Raw genomic sequence first — 18,098 nt, 5'->3', positions numbered from 1 at the left:
TTAAACTCTGGAGAGCATCATGGACCCTTTCGAGCACAACGCATACCAAATCCGGGTCATCTTTGGGACCGGCACCGTGCAGCGGCTCCCAGATGAGCTCGCTCGGCTGGACGTCAACAACCCTCTCATCCTGTCCACGCCAGAACAGGCGTGGCAGGCCGAGAACCTCAGGAAGCTGATCAAGGGCTCTGCTGAGAGAGTCTTCACTGGAGCTACAATGCACACACCCGTTGACGTCACCATGAGGGCGTTGCAGCTCGCGACAACTCACCGAGTTGACAGCCTGGTGTCGGTGGGTGGCGGAAGCACAATTGGCCTGGGCAAGGCGCTCGCTCTTCGGACTGGAATGCCGCACATTTGCATTCCAACGACGTACGCGGGCAGCGAGATGACACCCATCCTCGGCCAGACCGAAGGGGGCCGCAAGACTACCCAGCGTGACCCCAGAATAGTCCCGACTGCCGTGATATACGACGTTGGCCTCACAATGACCCTGCCTCCAGGGCTAACCGCAACGAGCGGCGTGAATGCCATTGCGCACGCGGGTAAGCAATCCCAATGCCCACTTGTTCCCCTGTTGACGTAGATCTTCATCGCAGCTGAGGCGCTCTACGCCACCGACGCAAATCCAGTCACGTCTCTACTCGCGGTTGAGGCCATCAGGTCGCTCGCAGGTGCTCTTCCGGACCTTGTCAGAAAGCCAGACGATACAGCCGCTCGCGCCAAAGCCCTGTATGGTGCCTGGCTTTGTGGTATCTGCTGCGGCCTCGCCATGGGCTTGCATCACAAGCTCTGCCATACCCTCGGCGGGATGCTGAACCTCCCGCATGCCGAGACTCATACCATCCTCCTACCCCATACCCTTTCTTACAACTCACCCGCTATACCGGAAATCATGGATAAGCTAGCAGGGGCGCTTCCGGACAGTGATGGCGACCCCATTCGCGGGTTGAACTTGCTCCTCCAACGCCTTGGCGTAAAGCGAGCTCTGAAGGACCTTGGCATGAAGGAGGAGAGCATTGCACGAGCTGCAAAAGAAGCGACGGCAAATGCCTACGCGAATCCGAGGGAGATTCTGGAGGATCCGATCAAAGCGTTGATTCAGAGAGCGTGGGCAGGAGAAGATGCAAAGGCCGACCTGTAAGGAAACTAGACAGAGCGCCATCCGGACGCGAATACTGTATGCCACTAATTTCTTCGCCAAACCCACCATCGACATGCATTTGTGCAAAATCATTTCATGGCAGAGATTGGTGGCAGGTCAGGTTGGGGCCGCAGAATCCAAAGCGTGGGTGTGATGTGATGCCTTGGTACCTCTTCAGCCAGTCTAGAGAGTTTTATGATTCCATGCCATGATAAAAAATATAATTCTGTCTCGCGGTTTCTTGCGGCTTCATCTTCTAGTCCAACGCCCTTCCAAATACCGACCCCCAGGACCAACACCCTTCAGCCGGAGCCCTTCTAGCATCATGACAACCCAAGTCGGTGACTTGAACCAGCCCAGTAGTACTCGTGTGCAAGGAAACGGAACCCGCCTCCTACAGCACTGGCATAAAGCTGCTTCCACCAAGGCTCGGCGTCAGGTCTCGCTGCGTGGCCTCGGTCTTCTGGCTTAATTATCCCATCAAGGGCCGGGCTTCAACTATATCAAAAAAACACAATAACTGCGTGGCCTCCATCTCCATTGTGACTGTTCCTGGTGATGGCCCGCATGGGGGCTGACCGACACTGCAGTGCGATAGTACTTCGGACTAGATTATCCAGACAGAAAGGGTCATCGACAGTCAATATTTTGACATGTACACCATGATCAGCAAGGTCCGTTTCTTAAATTCACTGCATACGTTGCAGAATCCTTTCCGTCGAGAACGAATTACTCCGGCCGGAGAAGATCCGGTGATCTCTCTACATTGGGCAAAACAACATTACTGGGGGCCAAGATTCTGTTGGCACCATTGAAACGTCCTTCATCTAACCTGTCGCCCTTTTCATGCCGCATCGCGCCGAGCAAAGAGTCGGAATCGCGGGCAGCTACTTCAATCCCGATGCGGTGTCCTGATTCCCAGATATAGCTGCACGGCTGCATTGGGAATTGGATGCTATACGCGTGGTTGGGCTCAACGCTCTGTTTCGAGGCGTGAGCCAAGAGGGACCCAGCTTCCACCGATTTGGAATCTGAAGGGCCTCGGTGGGATAGTCTGAAGTAGGCCCGGGTAACAGCGTCGGTTGGCTCATCATGGTTCCCCGTAAAAATGACTCGCTCCCCATCGGGCCCAATGTCATAGAAGACGACAAAGATGTCCATGTCTGCGGCTTCGGCTGATATAGTGAGGTTGAGATGACCAGTGCCCAAGAGTTCGAAGTCGTGTGCCAGGGGTTTGGAGGTGAATACAACATGGCCGGTGAGGCCCGGATACTCGGCCAGCCTGGTATTCGGTGTCGTGCTGGCGGAGGTGTTGCTCAGGGCACCATCCTCAAGGAAGTGGAGAATAGCCAAGCGCGTGTCGGCCGGAGGAAACTCGGCCTCCCCCCGACGGAAGAGTGCGGATCCCTTCCGGATCACCAGGTCGACTTTTGGTCGGTCGAGGAGCCCGTTGTCCCTCTTGTCAAACATGAAGTAGTCGAGGAATTGGCGCTGTCGTTGAATGTTTGATGGATCGTAGTAAGGCCCCAGGTGGTTGCCTGAGTGCATCTCCAGCCACTTCTCCTTGGAGCTGGCTCTCTGAAACCCGACAACGTTGCCCGGAAGATGCAGCTCGGTGTCCATCCAGTTCCCAGCCGAGTACAGAGGTACCTGTATGTCCGCAAGTTTCCTTGAAGCCTCGAGAGCACTCCAAGTGTCCTGGCCGCGGAACTCTGCCTCTTGGACCGACTTTGGCCAGTCGACGCGGTGCTGGATAAGAACCTCCTCGGGGACGCCTTCAGCCACTCCGTGTTGGTAGTCAAGAACGGCATTGGTGTACCAATGCCTCGTAAAGTTGCTGTTTTCGATACCGCCCTGGCGAGCAAAATCATATAGATGTGTTGCTGCCTCCCAAGGGAGGATCGCTGTTAGGTGTGGCGGCTTCTGCATTGCTGCCGTCCAGCAGACCATTCCAAGGTAGCTGATTCCAGACATGGCGACCCGGCCGGTACACCAATCCTGCACGCCAGCCCACTCGATAAGGTCGTAGAGGTCTTTGCGGGTACGTTAACCAAATGCACCTTTCTGGAGAAACACTGGGTAGACTCGCCTTGTCCCTCGGCGTCGGCACCGATTTCTTGACTACGTTCCAGCCCCCAGGGATCCAGTCTCCCAGGCGAACCGCCAATCCCACGGGTATCAGCCCTCATCAATGCATACCCGAACTCCTTTGTCTGATAGAAGATGTTAGCTGTCGTCACAAGATCGGGCTGGCCCGGCAACACGACTTACCCAGATGATGGGATCGGCATGCTCCATGCAAGCATCCGGGCCAAGGGGGACAATCTTGCGGTTCATTTTGGCATCTAGATCTGTCTTGGGCAGTCCCCATTCTGCAGCGTGAATGTCCTTCCCATACGGACCCATGGACAGGAGACATGGTGCCTTGATCTCTGACAGGGGTAGGAAAATATCGACGCAGAGCTCGGCTCCGTCTCTCATGGGGACGTAGGCATTCTTGATCTTGATGTACGAGCTGTCCACCACTGATTGGACTGTTTCACGTCGCGGGAGGGGAAGCGAGGGTGTCATCTTGAGGACGGATTTCAAGTCAAACAGGTGTCAGGGCTCCTTTCTTCAACTGGGGGGATATGAGGGTATGTTCGCGGAGTCGATGAATAGAGTATATATCCAACATGAAGACACAATAAATCCCTTGTCGGTTGACACCACCAAGTGCGCTGTAGTCTGGAATGCAACGAGTTCTGCAAGTCGACGGTGGTTGACCGCTCCGCTATCCCATTAAACCAACCCTTCCCCCACATAAGCCGGAAAGGGCGGTAGTTGCATGGCCGAGCCAAGAGACACCCGATCCCCACACGTGCCGGCCTCTACCATGATGTACCAGCTTGTGGGTTCCAGGGAAAGGCTCGTCAGACGACACGGCTTGCATCTTTTGGTAAAAGTTGGCCCTGACAGACAAGACGAAGCGGATGGATCACTCGACATTCACCCACTCCATGCCAGGAAAAGTAGCTGCACGGCCCAACAATCGCCGAGTAAACGGCACGGATGATTCAAGCAGACCATCTCCCAGAGTGGGCGGTGGCTCCGAATTAGCTAGTCGGGCCCATGGCAGATAGTTGACGGCAAGCGATACGAAACTCCAGAGACGGGATTCGATTCCAAACTACACTACCGTACAGTACTTTGGCACTACCAACTAATCCAAACCAAACAGCAACTAGGCTAGGGCTTGAGGTCCACAACTACCTTCCTCGCCTCCCCCCCACGGCGAACCTCTTCCAGCACCTCACCCAAGTCACTGAGGGCAACCAACCTAACCTGGGGCTTCACGAGCCCTCGCTTGACAAAATCCGCGGCTTCTTGAATGTCTTTCCTTGTGCCGACGAGGGATCCAATGATTTGGTATCCAGAGTCAATCAGGTCGGTCGGACTGAAGCCCACCTTTTGTTGAGGGGGAGTATCCCGACGCAGACTATCGTACCAAAAGGCGCGACCAGGCACGTGGCGCTCTCGTATGCTGCCACCGAGCCTGCGCACACCAAGACGGCAGACACCTTCCGCCCGTCGGTCACCTCAACCATCCTGGATGCGAGGTCGCTCGACTCTGTGAAGTCGATGTACGCTTCCGCGCCAGCAGCCATGCACGGTTGCTCCTGATCTCGGCCGTCGATGGCGATGACTCTCAGGCCCATGGCTCGGCCGTACTGGATCCCAAGCGTCCCTAGCATGCCTCCTGCTCCCGAGATGGCCACAAGGTCGCCCGCAATTGCCTGGCTTGTTTTGAGCGCTCTGTAGACGGTGACGCCGGCGCACATGACTGGGGCTAGCAGCCGGTGGGGGACATCTTCTGGAAGGGTGACGAGGTACCTGGACGGCACGACGGCGAACTCGGCCAGCGTTCCGTCGACTTGCCAGCCGGAGTGGGAGTTGAGCGTGCATCTCGTCTCGCCCCCAGGAGCCAGGCACATATGACACGATCCGCAGGCATCGCGCACCCATCCTACCCCAACCAGCTGGCCCACCTGGACTTCGCCTTGCGTCACTGCCGGCCCAAGCTTGGCGACGCGCCCTATGCCTTCATGGCCGAGGATGTCCCTCGTAGGACCAAACTTGCCCTCGGCGAGTGCAAAGTCGGTGCCGCAAAGCCCAGACGTCGAAAGGCGCACCAGGACCTGGGCTCCTTCTAAGGTGGGGATCGGGCGTTGCTGGAGCGAAAAGGAAAAGTCTTCGCCTTGCTTTGCCGGGGTTAACGAAGCTCCCTCCAACCCGTCACTGACATGGAGGTGGAGGCTAGGTCGCTTACGTTGGTGAGGACGGCGACCCGTTGGGCGCACATTGCTGAGGGCTGGTGCAGCACACGGCTCACAAGTTGGCAGCGGATGTGTATGGTACCGTATAGAGGAGAGGATGGTTTACGAGCCTTGAGTGACGGGAAATGTAGCTATCGATGGTCCTTAAATGCCAGACGAAAATCATTAACAGGCAATTTCTCGACAGTAGGTGCCCTGGAAACAACGCCGCCCACATTTCCCATCTTCCAGGCCAGATGCATGTACCCCACCCCCATCCGACCCGAGCAGTGGGTTGTCAATAGCGCCAAGGAGAGAGAGTATCAGGGGGGCATAATATGAAGAGGAGTTCGCTCCAGTTCGATCTTCAGGTTTCCTTCCACGACTGCCTTGAGCCCCCCGCCACTGTATACCAAGGTCATCCGCAATCGCAATCATGAGCATCGATAACTTGCTGGTATTTGGTTCCTCCCAGAGCCGGGATGAGTTGCGACTCTCGAGTTCTCGAGCCTGTTTCGCACCACCCACCATCCTGAAATTATTTGGATGGGAGAGCTGATTCGAGGTTTCGTTGGCACAGGGCAAACGCGTTCAAATCCACTACACGGAAACCATTGATTGGCACTATGAGATGTACTATAGGTCCAAGGTGGGTTATTGTCTTGCCAATTTGCCACGGTCACTGACTCACCCAGGATCGCGTCGTGTACCGAGTCGTCTCTGGCCCCTTGGCCGGACGCATCAACTACGTGCAGGCCTACTACCACGCCGTTCGTGAAAATGTCTTCAACATCACGTGGTTAGAAGGTAAGCGGTAGCCTAGTCGCCCCCCAAGCTCCTCCATTGGGATGAGTGCGGCGACAGCGAGTTGGCTGAAGGGGAAGAGACTAACATTGGCCGCTTTTTTCCCCCTTTATCAGAAACCGGAACCATCGTAACACAGACGCTCGATCTCGAAAATAAGAGGATCTTCACCACTGCGGCTTTCTCAAAGGGACATGCAGTAAGGAGCTCCCCCGTCCCGGGGCATCCCCAAGCTCAAGACTGGGTGTGCTAACAAAACCCAGGAGAACCATGATTTGTGCAAGGGCACCAAAATGACTCATCTGGAGCAGTGGAGGGACCTTGCCAAGATTGGCATCCAGACAGATAGGAAGATTGTCCGCGCCAGCGGTGTCGTGGATAATGTATTTAATGATCGTGGCGATGTGCTGCCAGAGATTGAGGATGACTGGCCGGTCCTGTAATCACCTCACCGTGCATCGCGACTGAATAGGCGCGCAGAACAGAGCAGTCAGATATCTTAGACAGGAATTCAGCACTCACCTTGAGACAGAACATACTGCTTCTCCAGTCCTAAATGCGGGCTCATCCAAAGGCCTCCACTGCACTCGTCTCTATGCTAACTGCTTCTTACTCCTTCCAGGGCAAGTTGTTTCACGATGGTAAGAACACAGTTTTTTTCCTCACACAGCTTTTACATCATAGCTCGATATAACCACGGCTGCCTAGCAGTAGCAGTCTTTGTAGAGCTCCCTCCTAGCTTGGCTGCCGCTACCAGCCCACCAGTTGGCATGTATGCATGATGGCCTGAACACCTAACCGCAAGTCCAGAGGTGCCGGAGTCTCTCCATCATTTTTTTGACAGATGGAAATGGCTCTTATCAGATTCTTGGCCATGAAAAGGGCTTGGTTTTAGCATTTTAGCCATGTTGTTCCATATGAAAAGCTGGGGGCATGCATGCAAGCAAAGTAAGCTGGTCATCTATTTACATCAGTTGCAGAGCCTAACGCATTTATTGGCAGAGAGACTAATCCTCCTGTACATAGACTAGCCCCCTATCCATCGCCATCGTATCACGCTGGGCCATCAAAGATGACAGTCTTTGTCTCTAACCAAGTCTCTAGCCCTTCGGACCCGAATTCCCTGCCTGAGCCAGACATCTTGTATCCACCAAAGGGAAGATCGAAAGCCAGAAGAGGTGAGGTGCGGTTGATTGCAACAACGCCGCTCTCCACTCTCTTTGAGAATTTAAGGGCGCGCGCAACGTCCTTGGTAAAGACAGATGCGTATAGACCGTACTCGGAGTTATTCATCATCTCCAAAGCCTGTTCAGCGGTGGAGAATGAGTTCACGGCAGTGACAGGACTGTAGGATTCGTCAGCCTCGTGGACTATACCACACACGCTCGTCTTATCTGGCCCCCTTCCAACCACCACCACCGCCAATCCGCGGTCCATCTAGGGCATTAGAAAAGCGACAACTTACCCAAACACCTCATTGCGCACGATGGGCTCATCCTGGCTCGGTTCAAGAACCACAGCAGGGTTGATAAAGCATCCGTTTCTTGGGCTGGGTCGTTGATCCGCCCCTCGAACAAAGTTCAGGCCCGCCTTCTTTCCCTTGTCGATTATCGACGTGATATTGGACCATTGCGCCTCGTCTGCTTGTGGGCCTAGCAGGGTTTCGGCGTGGAGCGGATCACCCTGCTTACTGGCCAGCTCGTCAACGTGTGCCAAATATGCTTCCATAAACTGGTCCTTTATGGTGTCTTGCAAGAGAACCCGAGAACTGGCCATGCAGAGCTGTCCGGCATTGAAGAACCCAGACGTGACGGCAGCTTTGGCAGCCTTGTCTAGGTCAGCGTCGTCGAAAACGACGATCGGATTTTTGCCGCTGGATGTGGTGAGCCGGTCTTATCAGCCAATCCTGTCTCCTGTTGCGCTCACAAAGCAAGCAATGGGGGTGTGGGAAGACTTACCCAAGCTCGAGAGTGACATTCTTGAAGTTGGACTCTGCCGCCGCCCTTGCGATCAATTTCCCAGTGCCCGGGCTGCCTGTGAAGGATATCTTGCGGATGTTTGGGCGCGCCGCGATGGCATTTCCACAAGGGAGTCCAAAGCCGTGGACTAGGTTGAAAACACCACCGGGCAGGCCCGCCTCGGTGGTGAGCTTGGCAAAGAGGCACGAAGTGAGGGGCGCCTTTTCGGAAGACTTCAAGACCAGCGTGTTGCCCGCTGCCAAACAGTAGCTGGCTTTGGTAGCAAGCATGATGACAGGTAGACCGTTGACTCGGCTTAGCTCAGCTTCAATGCCAACGTTAAGGCGGCGTGGTTGGCCAGAAAGAGCCTGGGAATAGGATGACCGAGACTCACTTCCAAGGAATAATAGCTCCCGTCACTCCGTAAGGCTGTTTGAGGGACATGCTGAACGTCCCTGGCGACTGAATGCTTGTTTTCCCGCTGATCTGGTGGACGGCGCTGGCAGCATCTGGGAGTAGTCAGTGTATGGAGCAGGGTACGAATTCGGAGGGTGCTTTCGGACATCTGATGATGAATGTTGCGATGATGGCATCGTCGTAGGTAGCAACAGGTCGTCCCATGCTGAGAGCCTCCAATCTTGCAAACTCGGGAACGTTGGCCTCGACTAGATCGGCGAGCTTGAGAAGTATCTTGGATCGTGTGAATGCTGTGAAACTAGTCAGTTCCATTTACTCCTTGAGCTCCTCAGGGGTCTCGGGGCTACGTGCGGTCCGTGTTCTCCCAAGCAGGAAACGCCGCCGACGCCGCTTGCACTGCCTTGTCAACATCATCCTGATCTGCCTCGGAGACATCTGCCACATGTTCCCCATTCGAGGGGTTTGTGACAGGGAACCTCTTGCCCTTGATAGACTGCACGAACTCCCCATTGATGAAGAGCCGGGTTTCGATTGCCTGGGTAGACATGGCTGCTTGTGATCTGCTTGGTCCGTTGAAAAGTGATGGCCTCGTCGATGCTTTGCTTCCGCTCTGCCTCTGCGCGTGTAGTTCGGGTGCACACATGATTTGGGTGGCCGCGTATGTATATTACCCGTGCCTAATAGTACATGTCGGCGGATCTCGGTGCCAGAAGACTTTCGGCAATCCCACGCATTACCAATTCTGACCAAGAGCGCTCCAGAATGATGGACAGCTTCCGGTGGGTTGATGATTCACAACCAAGGACGAATTGGTGGGGGCAGTCCAAACCCCCACTGGGGGCGGGCACTCCTCTGAGCTTGTTGGCTCTTGGCGGCGGCGTCGTGTGACCGCGATCCAGGTCCGGCGGAGCAAGAGAGGCCAGAGTCGTCCCGCACTCCAAGAGGGTTTCGTTTCGCCCACAGAGTGGGTTAGTCTAAACCGGGGTACAGACAGGGGATGGTTCGTCTCTGGGGAACCAAGTCAGCCCATGCCTCCCTCCGCCTTTGATCTACCCCACATTCTGCCAGGGTCTGATCGTTGGCCCAGACGCGAGACCGTCCGGGATGGTCCATCGCCGAGCTCGAGTTCACCTGCTGTCGAACACCAGTCACCAGTTGACGCGCATCAAGATATAATAACGCCGTTGCCGTCAGGCATTCCTCATCAGGAAACCTTCAGCAATCGCCATTCAGGAACCCAAGACAACCACCAGCCATAACCATCCCCCAACGATTCGAAGCCAGCCAAGATGCCACCCGCTTCAGATGACCCTATATCGATACCCCTTCGGCCTATCAGGGAGGCCGACTTAATCACGCCCCCTGATGTGACAGCTGCATCGCTCCGCTCTGCCTTGACTGACCTTGTTGAGTTGGTGGGCCAGGAGAACGTTGACATCGTTCATCCTGAACGGTTGATGAAGGACTCGGAAACAAGTTATTGGAATGCCCCCAAGGACCACGACATGTTCTATGTTGTCGACAAGGGGGATTTCGTGCCTTGCGCTGTCGTCCGCCCTGGCAACGTTGACGAGGTTTCCAAGATTGTCAAGCTTGCCAATAGATACCTGGTCCCTCTTTGGCCAATCTCGAGGGGCAGAAACCTAGGTAGGTGCTGAAGGGTTCAAACACCGGGATATAACGCTAAACGCATGCGCCGTGGCAGGATATGGAGGAGCGGCCCCTCGTGTCCGAGGCAGCCTCGTTGTTGATCTTGGCGGACGCATGAACAAGATTATTGAAGTTGACGGCAAGAATGCCTGCGCATTGGTCGAGCCTGGTGTTACATTCGGTGCCCTCTACGAACATCTTCAACAGAATGACCTCAAACATCTCTGGGTGGATGTTCCTGATCTGAGTAAGCAGCGATACCCCAGGCTTGGGATGTGAAAGGGACTGACGGTTTCTGAAGGCGGCGGATCCATCATTGGAAACACACTTGATCGAGGCGTCGGATATACGCCGTACGGCGAGCACCTCACATTTCACTGTGGAATGGAGGTTGTGCTCCCAAATGGAGAGGTGATTCGCACGGGCATGGGCTCGCTCCCCGGCACCAATACTTGGCAGCTGTTCCAGTATGGTAGGTTTTTGTCTGGGGAATCAGCCGGAGTTTGATTGAGCATTTGATGATTAATACGCATACGCTTCATTTAGGATTCGGTCCGTATCACGACGGCATGTTCACCCAGTCGAACTTTGGCATCGTCACCAAGATGGGATTATGGCTTATGCCCGATCCTGGGGTGAGTTGGACTACGCTGCTCTGTGTTGTACGGTTCAAGTTAACACCCCTTCTAGGGTTATCAATCGTACCTCTTCACGTTCGAGCGAGAGGAAGATCTGCCTAAAATTGTTGAAACCATGGCGCCACTTCGACTGGCCAACATCATCAACAACGCACCCTCCATTCGCAATACACTACTTGATGCGGCTGTCATCAAGAGCAAGAAAGAATGGACCGACTCGGACGCTGTTCTCGAAGGTGAGGATCTGGACAAGATCGCCAAGGACCTCGGCATCGGAAGATGGAACTTTTACGGAGCTTTGTATGGGCCCAAGGAAGCCAGGGACATTCAGTGGAAGGCGATCAAGGAGGCCTTCATGAAGATCCCCGGTGCCAAGTACTATTTCCCAGAAGATGTGCCCAAGGACGCAGTCTTGCACATGAGGCACGACACTCTCCGAGGAATCCCAAACACATACGAGCTCGGATGGCTGAACTGGCTCTCCAAGACACCCGGATATTTTGGCTTTTCCCCAATCTCTCCAGCCACAGGCCACGACGCTGTTCAGCAGTACGACATGGTAAAGAAGAGGTTTGATGAGTTTGGCTTTGACTACTTGGGCACCTTCGTGGTGGGCTGGCGAGAGTTGCATCATATTGGTGAGTGCGCTCATCAACCTTCGGGAGCTAGTAGCCCGCTAACCTTTATTTCAGTGTGTATCGTCTATGATAAGACGGATCCAGTCCGGCGACAGAAGGCGAGAAAATGCGTTGATCTTCTTGTTGAAGACGCCGCGAAACTGGTAAGGGCTCTCTCTCTCCTCATCGCCAGCCACCTTGATACTTGGGTCGACAAGATGGACGTTCCGTTACCTCTTTTTCTTGCAGAGAAGACATGGGCTGACCATATTTGATTCTGCAAATAGGGCTACGGCGAATACAGAACGCACCTGTGTCTCATGGACCAAGTTGCTGGGACGTACAGCTGGAACGATAATTCCTTGATGCGGTTCAATGAAAGCATCAAAGATGCGTTGGACCCCAATGGCATCCTGGCGCCTGGAAAGAGTGGCATTTGGCCTGCCAGGTTCAGAGGCCGGGGCTTCGAATATCCTCGGGCTCATAAACTCTAACGGATATCTGACGCGAGGGCAAAGAATGTGGCCTGGCTCATGTACTCCTAGCTATTCCAGCTTGGATTTGTGCTAGTTGTTGTTACTTCTGTCTCCTGTTAGGTCTTGTCGTGTTGATATAGTTTCTACTCTATTTATCTTCTTCCCTTTTTGTCACATAACGCGATTCCTGAAGTATTTTCCTCTGCAGCTCTTTTGAAAGCCTAATGCCTTAAGGACTCTCCTTTATCAGCTTTAAACAATACAGAGCAATAGGTTAATTATATTACGATCGCGTTGATTATCCTATCGGTTAAAGTAACCATGACACCTAAGGTCACATAGCCGCAATTACACAAGTAGCTGTTTTTGTACACGAGTTTTACTTTTCTTGATGTAATCCTCCGGTATACATTTCAACATGCTCACCGTTCCTTATCTGGCGAGTGACATATGTATCTACAAGTATCTAGGCGCCTGGCAAAGATCTTCAACCCTGTTTCTAGCTGCCTTGCATACACTACGCCAAACCAGACTACCAAAAGGTATGTTCCTATCCACTAAAGAAAAAGTGAATCAGGCAGGATTATCCCCAGCTCTAAAAGCTCGAGTCCTTCGGAGCCCGGAATGCCCAAATCTTCATAACTCTCCAACCTCTCACAGTTTAGGATGCCCGTGTCATGAGATCGCCGGGACAGTTTGTCTGGGGATTCGCATTCGCTGGGCAATTGACTCGGTTCTTCTGATGTGTCAGTTCCGTTGCTGCAGCTACAGCCGTCCGTATTGGGCGTGAGCAGAGTGCATTCCTCCATTACCGAGCCATTACCAATTTGGCTGTAAATGCCATCAATCCCGGAACTGACTACCAGGCGTGTGTCGCTAGGATTGGTCCGCGTGGTGGTGGCTGTTGCCGTCTTGCTGGCGGGAGGCTGCGGTTTCGCATCCGGTGTAGAAGCAGCCGGTGATACTCTGACGGGACCTCGACTGCCTGGGGGGTTGTAGGTTGGAGTGCCTGCATGAGTCTGCTGGTTTTCGTGCTCCATTTGACGGCGAACTCGATGGCTGATGTGTGCATTGCAGGCTTCTCGAAGTCGTCCTACAATGGACAGGTTTCGTCGCGCCATAGCATCATGTTTGCTGAGATGTCCGAGAATGGAATGCGCAGTGTCTAGGCCCTTGTCCAGGGGAAAAGAATGGTCCAGGTCGCCGAAAAACGCCAGAGAAATGATGAGGGCCGACATGAAAACTGAATTGCCAACGAATGGGAGCCGTTTTGGTGTGTGCTCGCTTGAGAGGAATATTTGACAAAGGTCAATGGTGCGGATGGCAGAGCTCAAGCACGCGTGTCCGATAATATCAGTGGAAATGGGGAATACATGGTGGTGCCCGGCTGAGTTATCCAAATTCGGTGACTGTGCAATGATTGAGGAAACCATTTCTAGTAGGTATGACTGGGACAGTGACATGACAGTCCAGTAGTATGCTCCTGTTAGGTGAATAATGCTGATGTTGGATAAATGGCCTGGTCCCTCGCCGACTGGCCCATCCAGCTGTGTAGCCTCCGTCTTTAGGAAACCGACTTGCTGAGCGGTTGAACCTGTGCGTGTACCGTGCATTGACATCTGTGTCTCTGGAGAAAACCCCCATTCGTGGCACGTTTCTGACAAGACTTTCTTGAATATGCTCAAGAGTTGATTCAAGATAGAGCCATCCCCCGTGATAGTTGGGTTATCAGTCTCCACGGTCGAGGGAGAAGAACCTCGAGAAGCACTCATGAAAAGGTCAAGAATTTGTATCGTTCTCCAAAGCCGTTCTTGGGGTCGATGCTTGGAAGGTAGAGAAGGTAGCGAGGCTTTTCCCTGGCCGAGACCCAAGGCGCGAGCCCCTCGAATAGCAAAGGCCAGGTGCACAAAGGCAGAACTGAAACGCAAGCCAGCCAGGAGATAAATGGTGAGAAGGACCTGCGATCGTATCGCAGAGGTGCTGGGACCCTCCATGACGGAGATAATGGTTAGGTATTGGCCATAGCTGAAAAATCTCTCGGCTAGCTCGTCTCTGTCGCCGGGGGAGGACTGGGCGCCGATAGCTAGAACCAAGTAGTAAACCGCACTTTCGATATTTGTCTCGTGGGGCGGGCGCTTGAGCCACTCGAGTAAGCCCTCATCCAGCTCGACGAGGTCAATGACGTCGAAGACGAGAGCCGTCGCTTGTCGGTACAATTCGATGAGATATTTGGCCTCCCGGGAAGTTGGCTTCAATGGTGGGTTTGTTGCAGCTTCCATCAGGCTGTGGCCCGTATCGTGGCATTGCCCAGCATTCGTATCGCTCATCAAGTCATGCTCCAAATCGGAACACTGCAGACGAGCGCAGACGAGGCTGCAGATTTTGCGCAGCAGGGGTGCATGGACAGCATCCCCAGGGAATATATCCTTTCCCGGCGGTTGTTTTATGAGGCCCGGTGACCCTGGAGAGTCGAGAGAGCTTGGCTCGGTAGGGTGGGTGCGAAGCGTCTCCGACGGTTGGTTCGCGCCGAGTATCACCGGCCTCGTTTCCATACTCTGGCTGTCGCCCGGGTTGTCCTCTAAACTCAGAAGTGATCTGTTTACGAACTTGCGCATGGAGAATTTGCAGGCAGAGTGGATTCCACCCTGTATGCAAGGGTGGCACGGGATGTTGCCGGTGCAGCGAACTTTGCGCCGTTTGCAATTATTGCAAGCGCGGGTGCATCGGCGGCGGTTGGCATCCTTGACCTTTTTGCTAGGCATGACGGAGCCAATGTCGAGATAGAATGGAGAATCAAAGTCAAGTCCGTGCTGGCAGAAGACGACGGGAAGGGAGGCGAGGTCGATGGTGGTGCAGTGGGCAGGCTCTCAACGGGGGGCAGCATGTCAACGCTGTTGTGAATGCACGAGCAGTTTCCACAAGGGGTTGAGCGTATGATAAGACAGTGATAAGTGGGGTAAGAGTTAAGATCTATTCAAGGAATTCATACATACATGAACAAGAGACTCGATTGAGTAAATTGTGTCAAGATGATGACATGACGTAAGTTATCTGATCCCCCCGACCTGAATGCATTTCCCAACCTTCATTGAATGACTTGAATGAGTCCTGTAAAAGGCTTAACTCATACGGACCGAGCGTCACGCCACAACGTCGCGCGAGGAGCAGGCTGCTGTGGGGACACCTTTCCATTTGCCTGTGGCTGGAGTTCTCCCCCACTAACTCCGTTGCCTCAATATTTTGCCCACCGCTTTGACCCAAGTCGGTAAAGCCTTGATTAATGTTGGTTTGGAGACGGCTGTCTAAATACTCACCGAGGATAACCCTGACTAGTTTGCTGCATAGACCTCAGCTATTGCGAGGTTAAGACTCAACCCCCGCCCCCTCTCTCTCCCCAAGCAGGCCCGTCATGTGGGGAAGCCGAGACCTCCCCACAATCTCCTCCCACAGTGTCGGTCCGGTCCCCAGGGTCCGGGAATGGTCAGGAAGTTGACGCTCAACCGTTTATTAGCCTCGTTTTCCAATCTGGGCATCATCTGGTCACTCTGGAAAGAAGACCATCGAGGCAATCCAGGCCAACTCGCTTCCATCACAACGTTTTCTCCCTGCCCTCTCCGCTCAGAAGCCCTTGACAGCCATGCCGTCCTTTGTCCATCCCTCCATAGGCAGAATTGCCGGCAACACGGCCGGGGCGTGCACACAGTTTCTGGGAATCAAGTATGCGCAGCTGAAGGACAGATTTGCATCCCCCGAACCGATTCACTACGACGGGAGCGGCATCGATGCGACCAAATATGGGTAGGTTGCCACTCTCTTCCAAAGACAGATCGTCGCCTCCCGGCGCCAGTATCAACGCAGTTGATGGATAGCTAATTACCCTTTAATTGTTGCACAATGCAGCCCTCAAGTTGTTAGCCCACCGAGCGGTGTTGATATCGAGTTGGGCGTCATCCAAAAACCCCTCCCAAAACCCGAGTTCCCAGGCGTCAGCGACGTCAGTGGGCTTACACTCAACATCACGGTTCCAAGCCATGCCGACGGTATCAGCAAGCCCAAAGACCTCCCGGTCCTTGTTTTTATTCACGGTGGCGGCTTTGCCTTGGGCGGAAGCTGGTGGCCGCAATATAATTTTGCCCGGTTCGTGACGCTGTCCGCGGACCTAAACAAACCGGTAATCGGCATCACCATTAACTACCGCCTCGGAGCACCAGGCTTCCTCACTTCCCCAGAGCTTCGGAAAGCTGGGTACAAGCCAAACAATGGCCTGAGAGATCAACGAGCGGCTCTTCGATGGATCAAGAAGCACATTGGCGGCTTCGGCGGTGATCCTGAGGATATCACCGTCATGGGCCAGAGCGCTGGTGGAGGTGAGGCAGTACCTGTCAACTGGACTCTTTGTCGAACCTATTGCTAACGGTGCGCTTTGCGGTGTGGTCTAGTGTCGGCTGGGTACTTGCTCCTCTCCCAGGAGCCCTTGGCCAAGCGTCTGGTGTGTCTCAGCGGATGCCCTCCGTTCCTAGGGCAACTTCCTCTCCAAGCCGCAGACCAAATTGCGAAGCAGGCATACAAGTGTCTTGGCCAAGAAGACTTAGCTTCAACTGAACAGGTTCAGCGCTTGCTGGAGATTCCGGCTGAGAACTTTTGGACACTACTGCCCATGGGCCTTCCCATGCTTCCCGTCATTGACGGAGATATCATCCCTCAAGAATTCGACTTTAGGACCCTTTCACAAGGCAAAGATACACTGCCCGGCACGCAATGGGTGGAGGGTCTACTAATTGGGGATTCTAAATTGGATGTAAGTCAATGCAAAAGATTGGAGAACGATGAGCAGACAACCCGTGGCGAAGTTGCTGACAGGAGTTGGATGTAGGGAAGCATCATGGCTTACCTGGGTCTGCTTGTTCGCAAAGACGGAATAGCAGAGGCGTTCCGGAACAGCGCGACCAGGTCACTCGCCGACTACCCGGATGCGCTGGCACCGCTTCTCGAACACTATTCCCTCTCTGAATCCGCGACCAAGATGCTCAGCGACGACGAATCGCTCTTGAATATCCTCAAGTTCATCAGCGACGCTGCATTTTACATGCCGCTGACCGAATTTGCCGCCAAGATCCCCAACGACGCGTTTGTGTTCGCTTTCAATGAACCCAATCCTTGGGATGGCTTGTTCAAAGGGCACGCTTCGCACATTCTCGATGTTGCCTTTTTGTTTCAGAACTACAACGAATACCTGAGTGAAGAGCAGAGGGCCAGTGCGAAGTCGTTTGGCGTTGATGTTATTACATTTGTTAATGGAGAGGCGCCCTGGAAAGCATTTAACAGAGGCCAACATGGCGTTGCTGTTTACTGCAACGGAGGTCGGAAGTACTATGAGCCTGCTGATCCTGAGAAGATAAGTAGAGATACTTTTATACTCAAACTAGCTACGAAGGAGAATGGACCTGGAATGAAGAGAGTAATGCAAGTATTTACAGACTTTCTAGCTTAACTAGAGAAGTTGCCAACGGCAGCCCGTTGTCAAGGGCCAGCAAATCTGATTTTAATGCCTGAGCTTCACATCTAGCTTGCAACTGCCTTCAAAGACAGCCTGCTACGGCTTGCAACGGCTTGCAACGGCCTGCAATAGCAGCTTTGGGATCGCGATCACGGTTAGTAGTAATGGCGGGGGCTAGCTTGAGTTGTGATTGGTGGCAGCTGAAAACGGAAGACAGTGAACGCGCATAGTTATACTAATACCATAACTAAAGCTAGTCTATCAGAGCAATATTAGTAGGTCAAGGTACAGAGCAGAGGTCTTTGCCAACTTAAGAGATAACTTATAAATTAATTCTAGGTATTGCTATTACTATCAGAATAGTAATCTAGAGTTAGTTAAGCTAGGCCAGGCCAGGCCAAGTTAGTATAAAGAACATAGGTCTACTATTAGGGGGTAGTAATTTAGATAGAGTAGAGAACAGAGGCAAGCGGTTAGTTAGGCCGGAGTCAGTGGCGGAGGTAGACGAAGTAATCAGACCGGTGTTAGTGGCAGAGATCATTACTATTATCTGCAATGATGATAAGAAGCCATCAGCCACAACAGCAAAAAACTCAGTCCTT

At 53.5% G+C, this 18,098-nt stretch overlaps 8 protein-coding genes across 8 annotated transcripts; 4 read left to right on the top strand and 4 right to left on the bottom strand.

Annotated features, from left to right (window-relative positions):
- Positions 1–19: 19 nt before the first annotated feature.
- Positions 20–1,144, top strand: MRS44_011982 (uncharacterized protein; the record flags this gene model as incomplete). Its single annotated transcript, XM_046279815.2, has 2 exons — positions 20–545; positions 600–1,144. The coding sequence occupies 2 exons, from the start codon at positions 20–22 to the stop codon at positions 1,142–1,144; spliced, it is 1,071 nt and encodes a 356-aa protein (XP_046123658.1).
- A 729-nt stretch (positions 1,145–1,873) lies between these two features.
- MRS44_011981 (uncharacterized protein) lies at positions 1,874–3,715 on the bottom strand (the record flags this gene model as incomplete). Its single annotated transcript, XM_065619949.1, has 3 exons — positions 1,874–3,177; positions 3,219–3,357; positions 3,416–3,715. The coding sequence occupies 3 exons, from the start codon at positions 3,713–3,715 to the stop codon at positions 1,874–1,876; spliced, it is 1,743 nt and encodes a 580-aa protein (XP_065476021.1).
- A 657-nt stretch (positions 3,716–4,372) lies between these two features.
- MRS44_011980 (uncharacterized protein) lies at positions 4,373–5,486 on the bottom strand (the record flags this gene model as incomplete). Its single annotated transcript, XM_065619948.1, has 3 exons — positions 4,373–4,622; positions 4,688–5,385; positions 5,454–5,486. The coding sequence occupies 3 exons, from the start codon at positions 5,484–5,486 to the stop codon at positions 4,373–4,375; spliced, it is 981 nt and encodes a 326-aa protein (XP_065476020.1).
- Positions 5,487–5,875: 389 nt separating this feature from the next.
- Positions 5,876–6,686, top strand: MRS44_011979 (uncharacterized protein; the record flags this gene model as incomplete). The annotated part of the gene is made up of 4 exons (XM_065619947.1): positions 5,876–5,896; positions 6,135–6,246; positions 6,360–6,442; positions 6,507–6,686. 4 exons carry the CDS (start codon positions 5,876–5,878, stop codon positions 6,684–6,686), a joined length of 396 nt encoding a protein of 131 aa, XP_065476019.1.
- Positions 6,687–7,296: 610 nt separating this feature from the next.
- On the bottom strand, positions 7,297–9,165 carry MRS44_011978 (uncharacterized protein; the record flags this gene model as incomplete). The annotated part of the gene is made up of 6 exons (XM_065619946.1): positions 7,297–7,588; positions 7,709–8,116; positions 8,202–8,569; positions 8,622–8,710; positions 8,765–8,916; positions 8,966–9,165. 6 exons carry the CDS (start codon positions 9,163–9,165, stop codon positions 7,297–7,299), a joined length of 1,509 nt encoding a protein of 502 aa, XP_065476018.1.
- A 742-nt stretch (positions 9,166–9,907) lies between these two features.
- MRS44_011977 (uncharacterized protein) lies at positions 9,908–11,798 on the top strand (the record flags this gene model as incomplete). The annotated part of the gene is made up of 6 exons (XM_046273271.2): positions 9,908–10,265; positions 10,324–10,515; positions 10,570–10,740; positions 10,815–10,903; positions 10,959–11,544; positions 11,599–11,798. The coding sequence occupies 6 exons, from the start codon at positions 9,908–9,910 to the stop codon at positions 11,796–11,798; spliced, it is 1,596 nt and encodes a 531-aa protein (XP_046123663.2).
- A 758-nt stretch (positions 11,799–12,556) lies between these two features.
- On the bottom strand, positions 12,557–14,761 carry MRS44_011976 (uncharacterized protein; the record flags this gene model as incomplete). The annotated part of the gene is made up of 1 exon (XM_065619945.1): positions 12,557–14,761. One exon carries the CDS (start codon positions 14,759–14,761, stop codon positions 12,557–12,559), a length of 2,205 nt encoding a protein of 734 aa, XP_065476017.1.
- Positions 14,762–15,408: 647 nt separating this feature from the next.
- Positions 15,409–17,490, top strand: MRS44_011975 (uncharacterized protein; the record flags this gene model as incomplete). Its single annotated transcript, XM_065619944.1, has 5 exons — positions 15,409–15,450; positions 15,511–15,797; positions 15,900–16,366; positions 16,439–16,797; positions 16,873–17,490. 5 exons carry the CDS (start codon positions 15,409–15,411, stop codon positions 17,488–17,490), a joined length of 1,773 nt encoding a protein of 590 aa, XP_065476016.1.
- Positions 17,491–18,098: the final 608 nt, after the last annotated feature.

This window comes from Fusarium solani (assembly GCF_023522795.1).
Source record: "Fusarium solani strain SB1 chromosome Unknown bctg00000007, whole genome shotgun sequence".
NCBI lineage: Eukaryota > Fungi > Ascomycota > Sordariomycetes > Hypocreales > Nectriaceae > Fusarium > Fusarium solani.
This window is presented reverse-complemented; position numbering and strand designations above follow the sequence as displayed.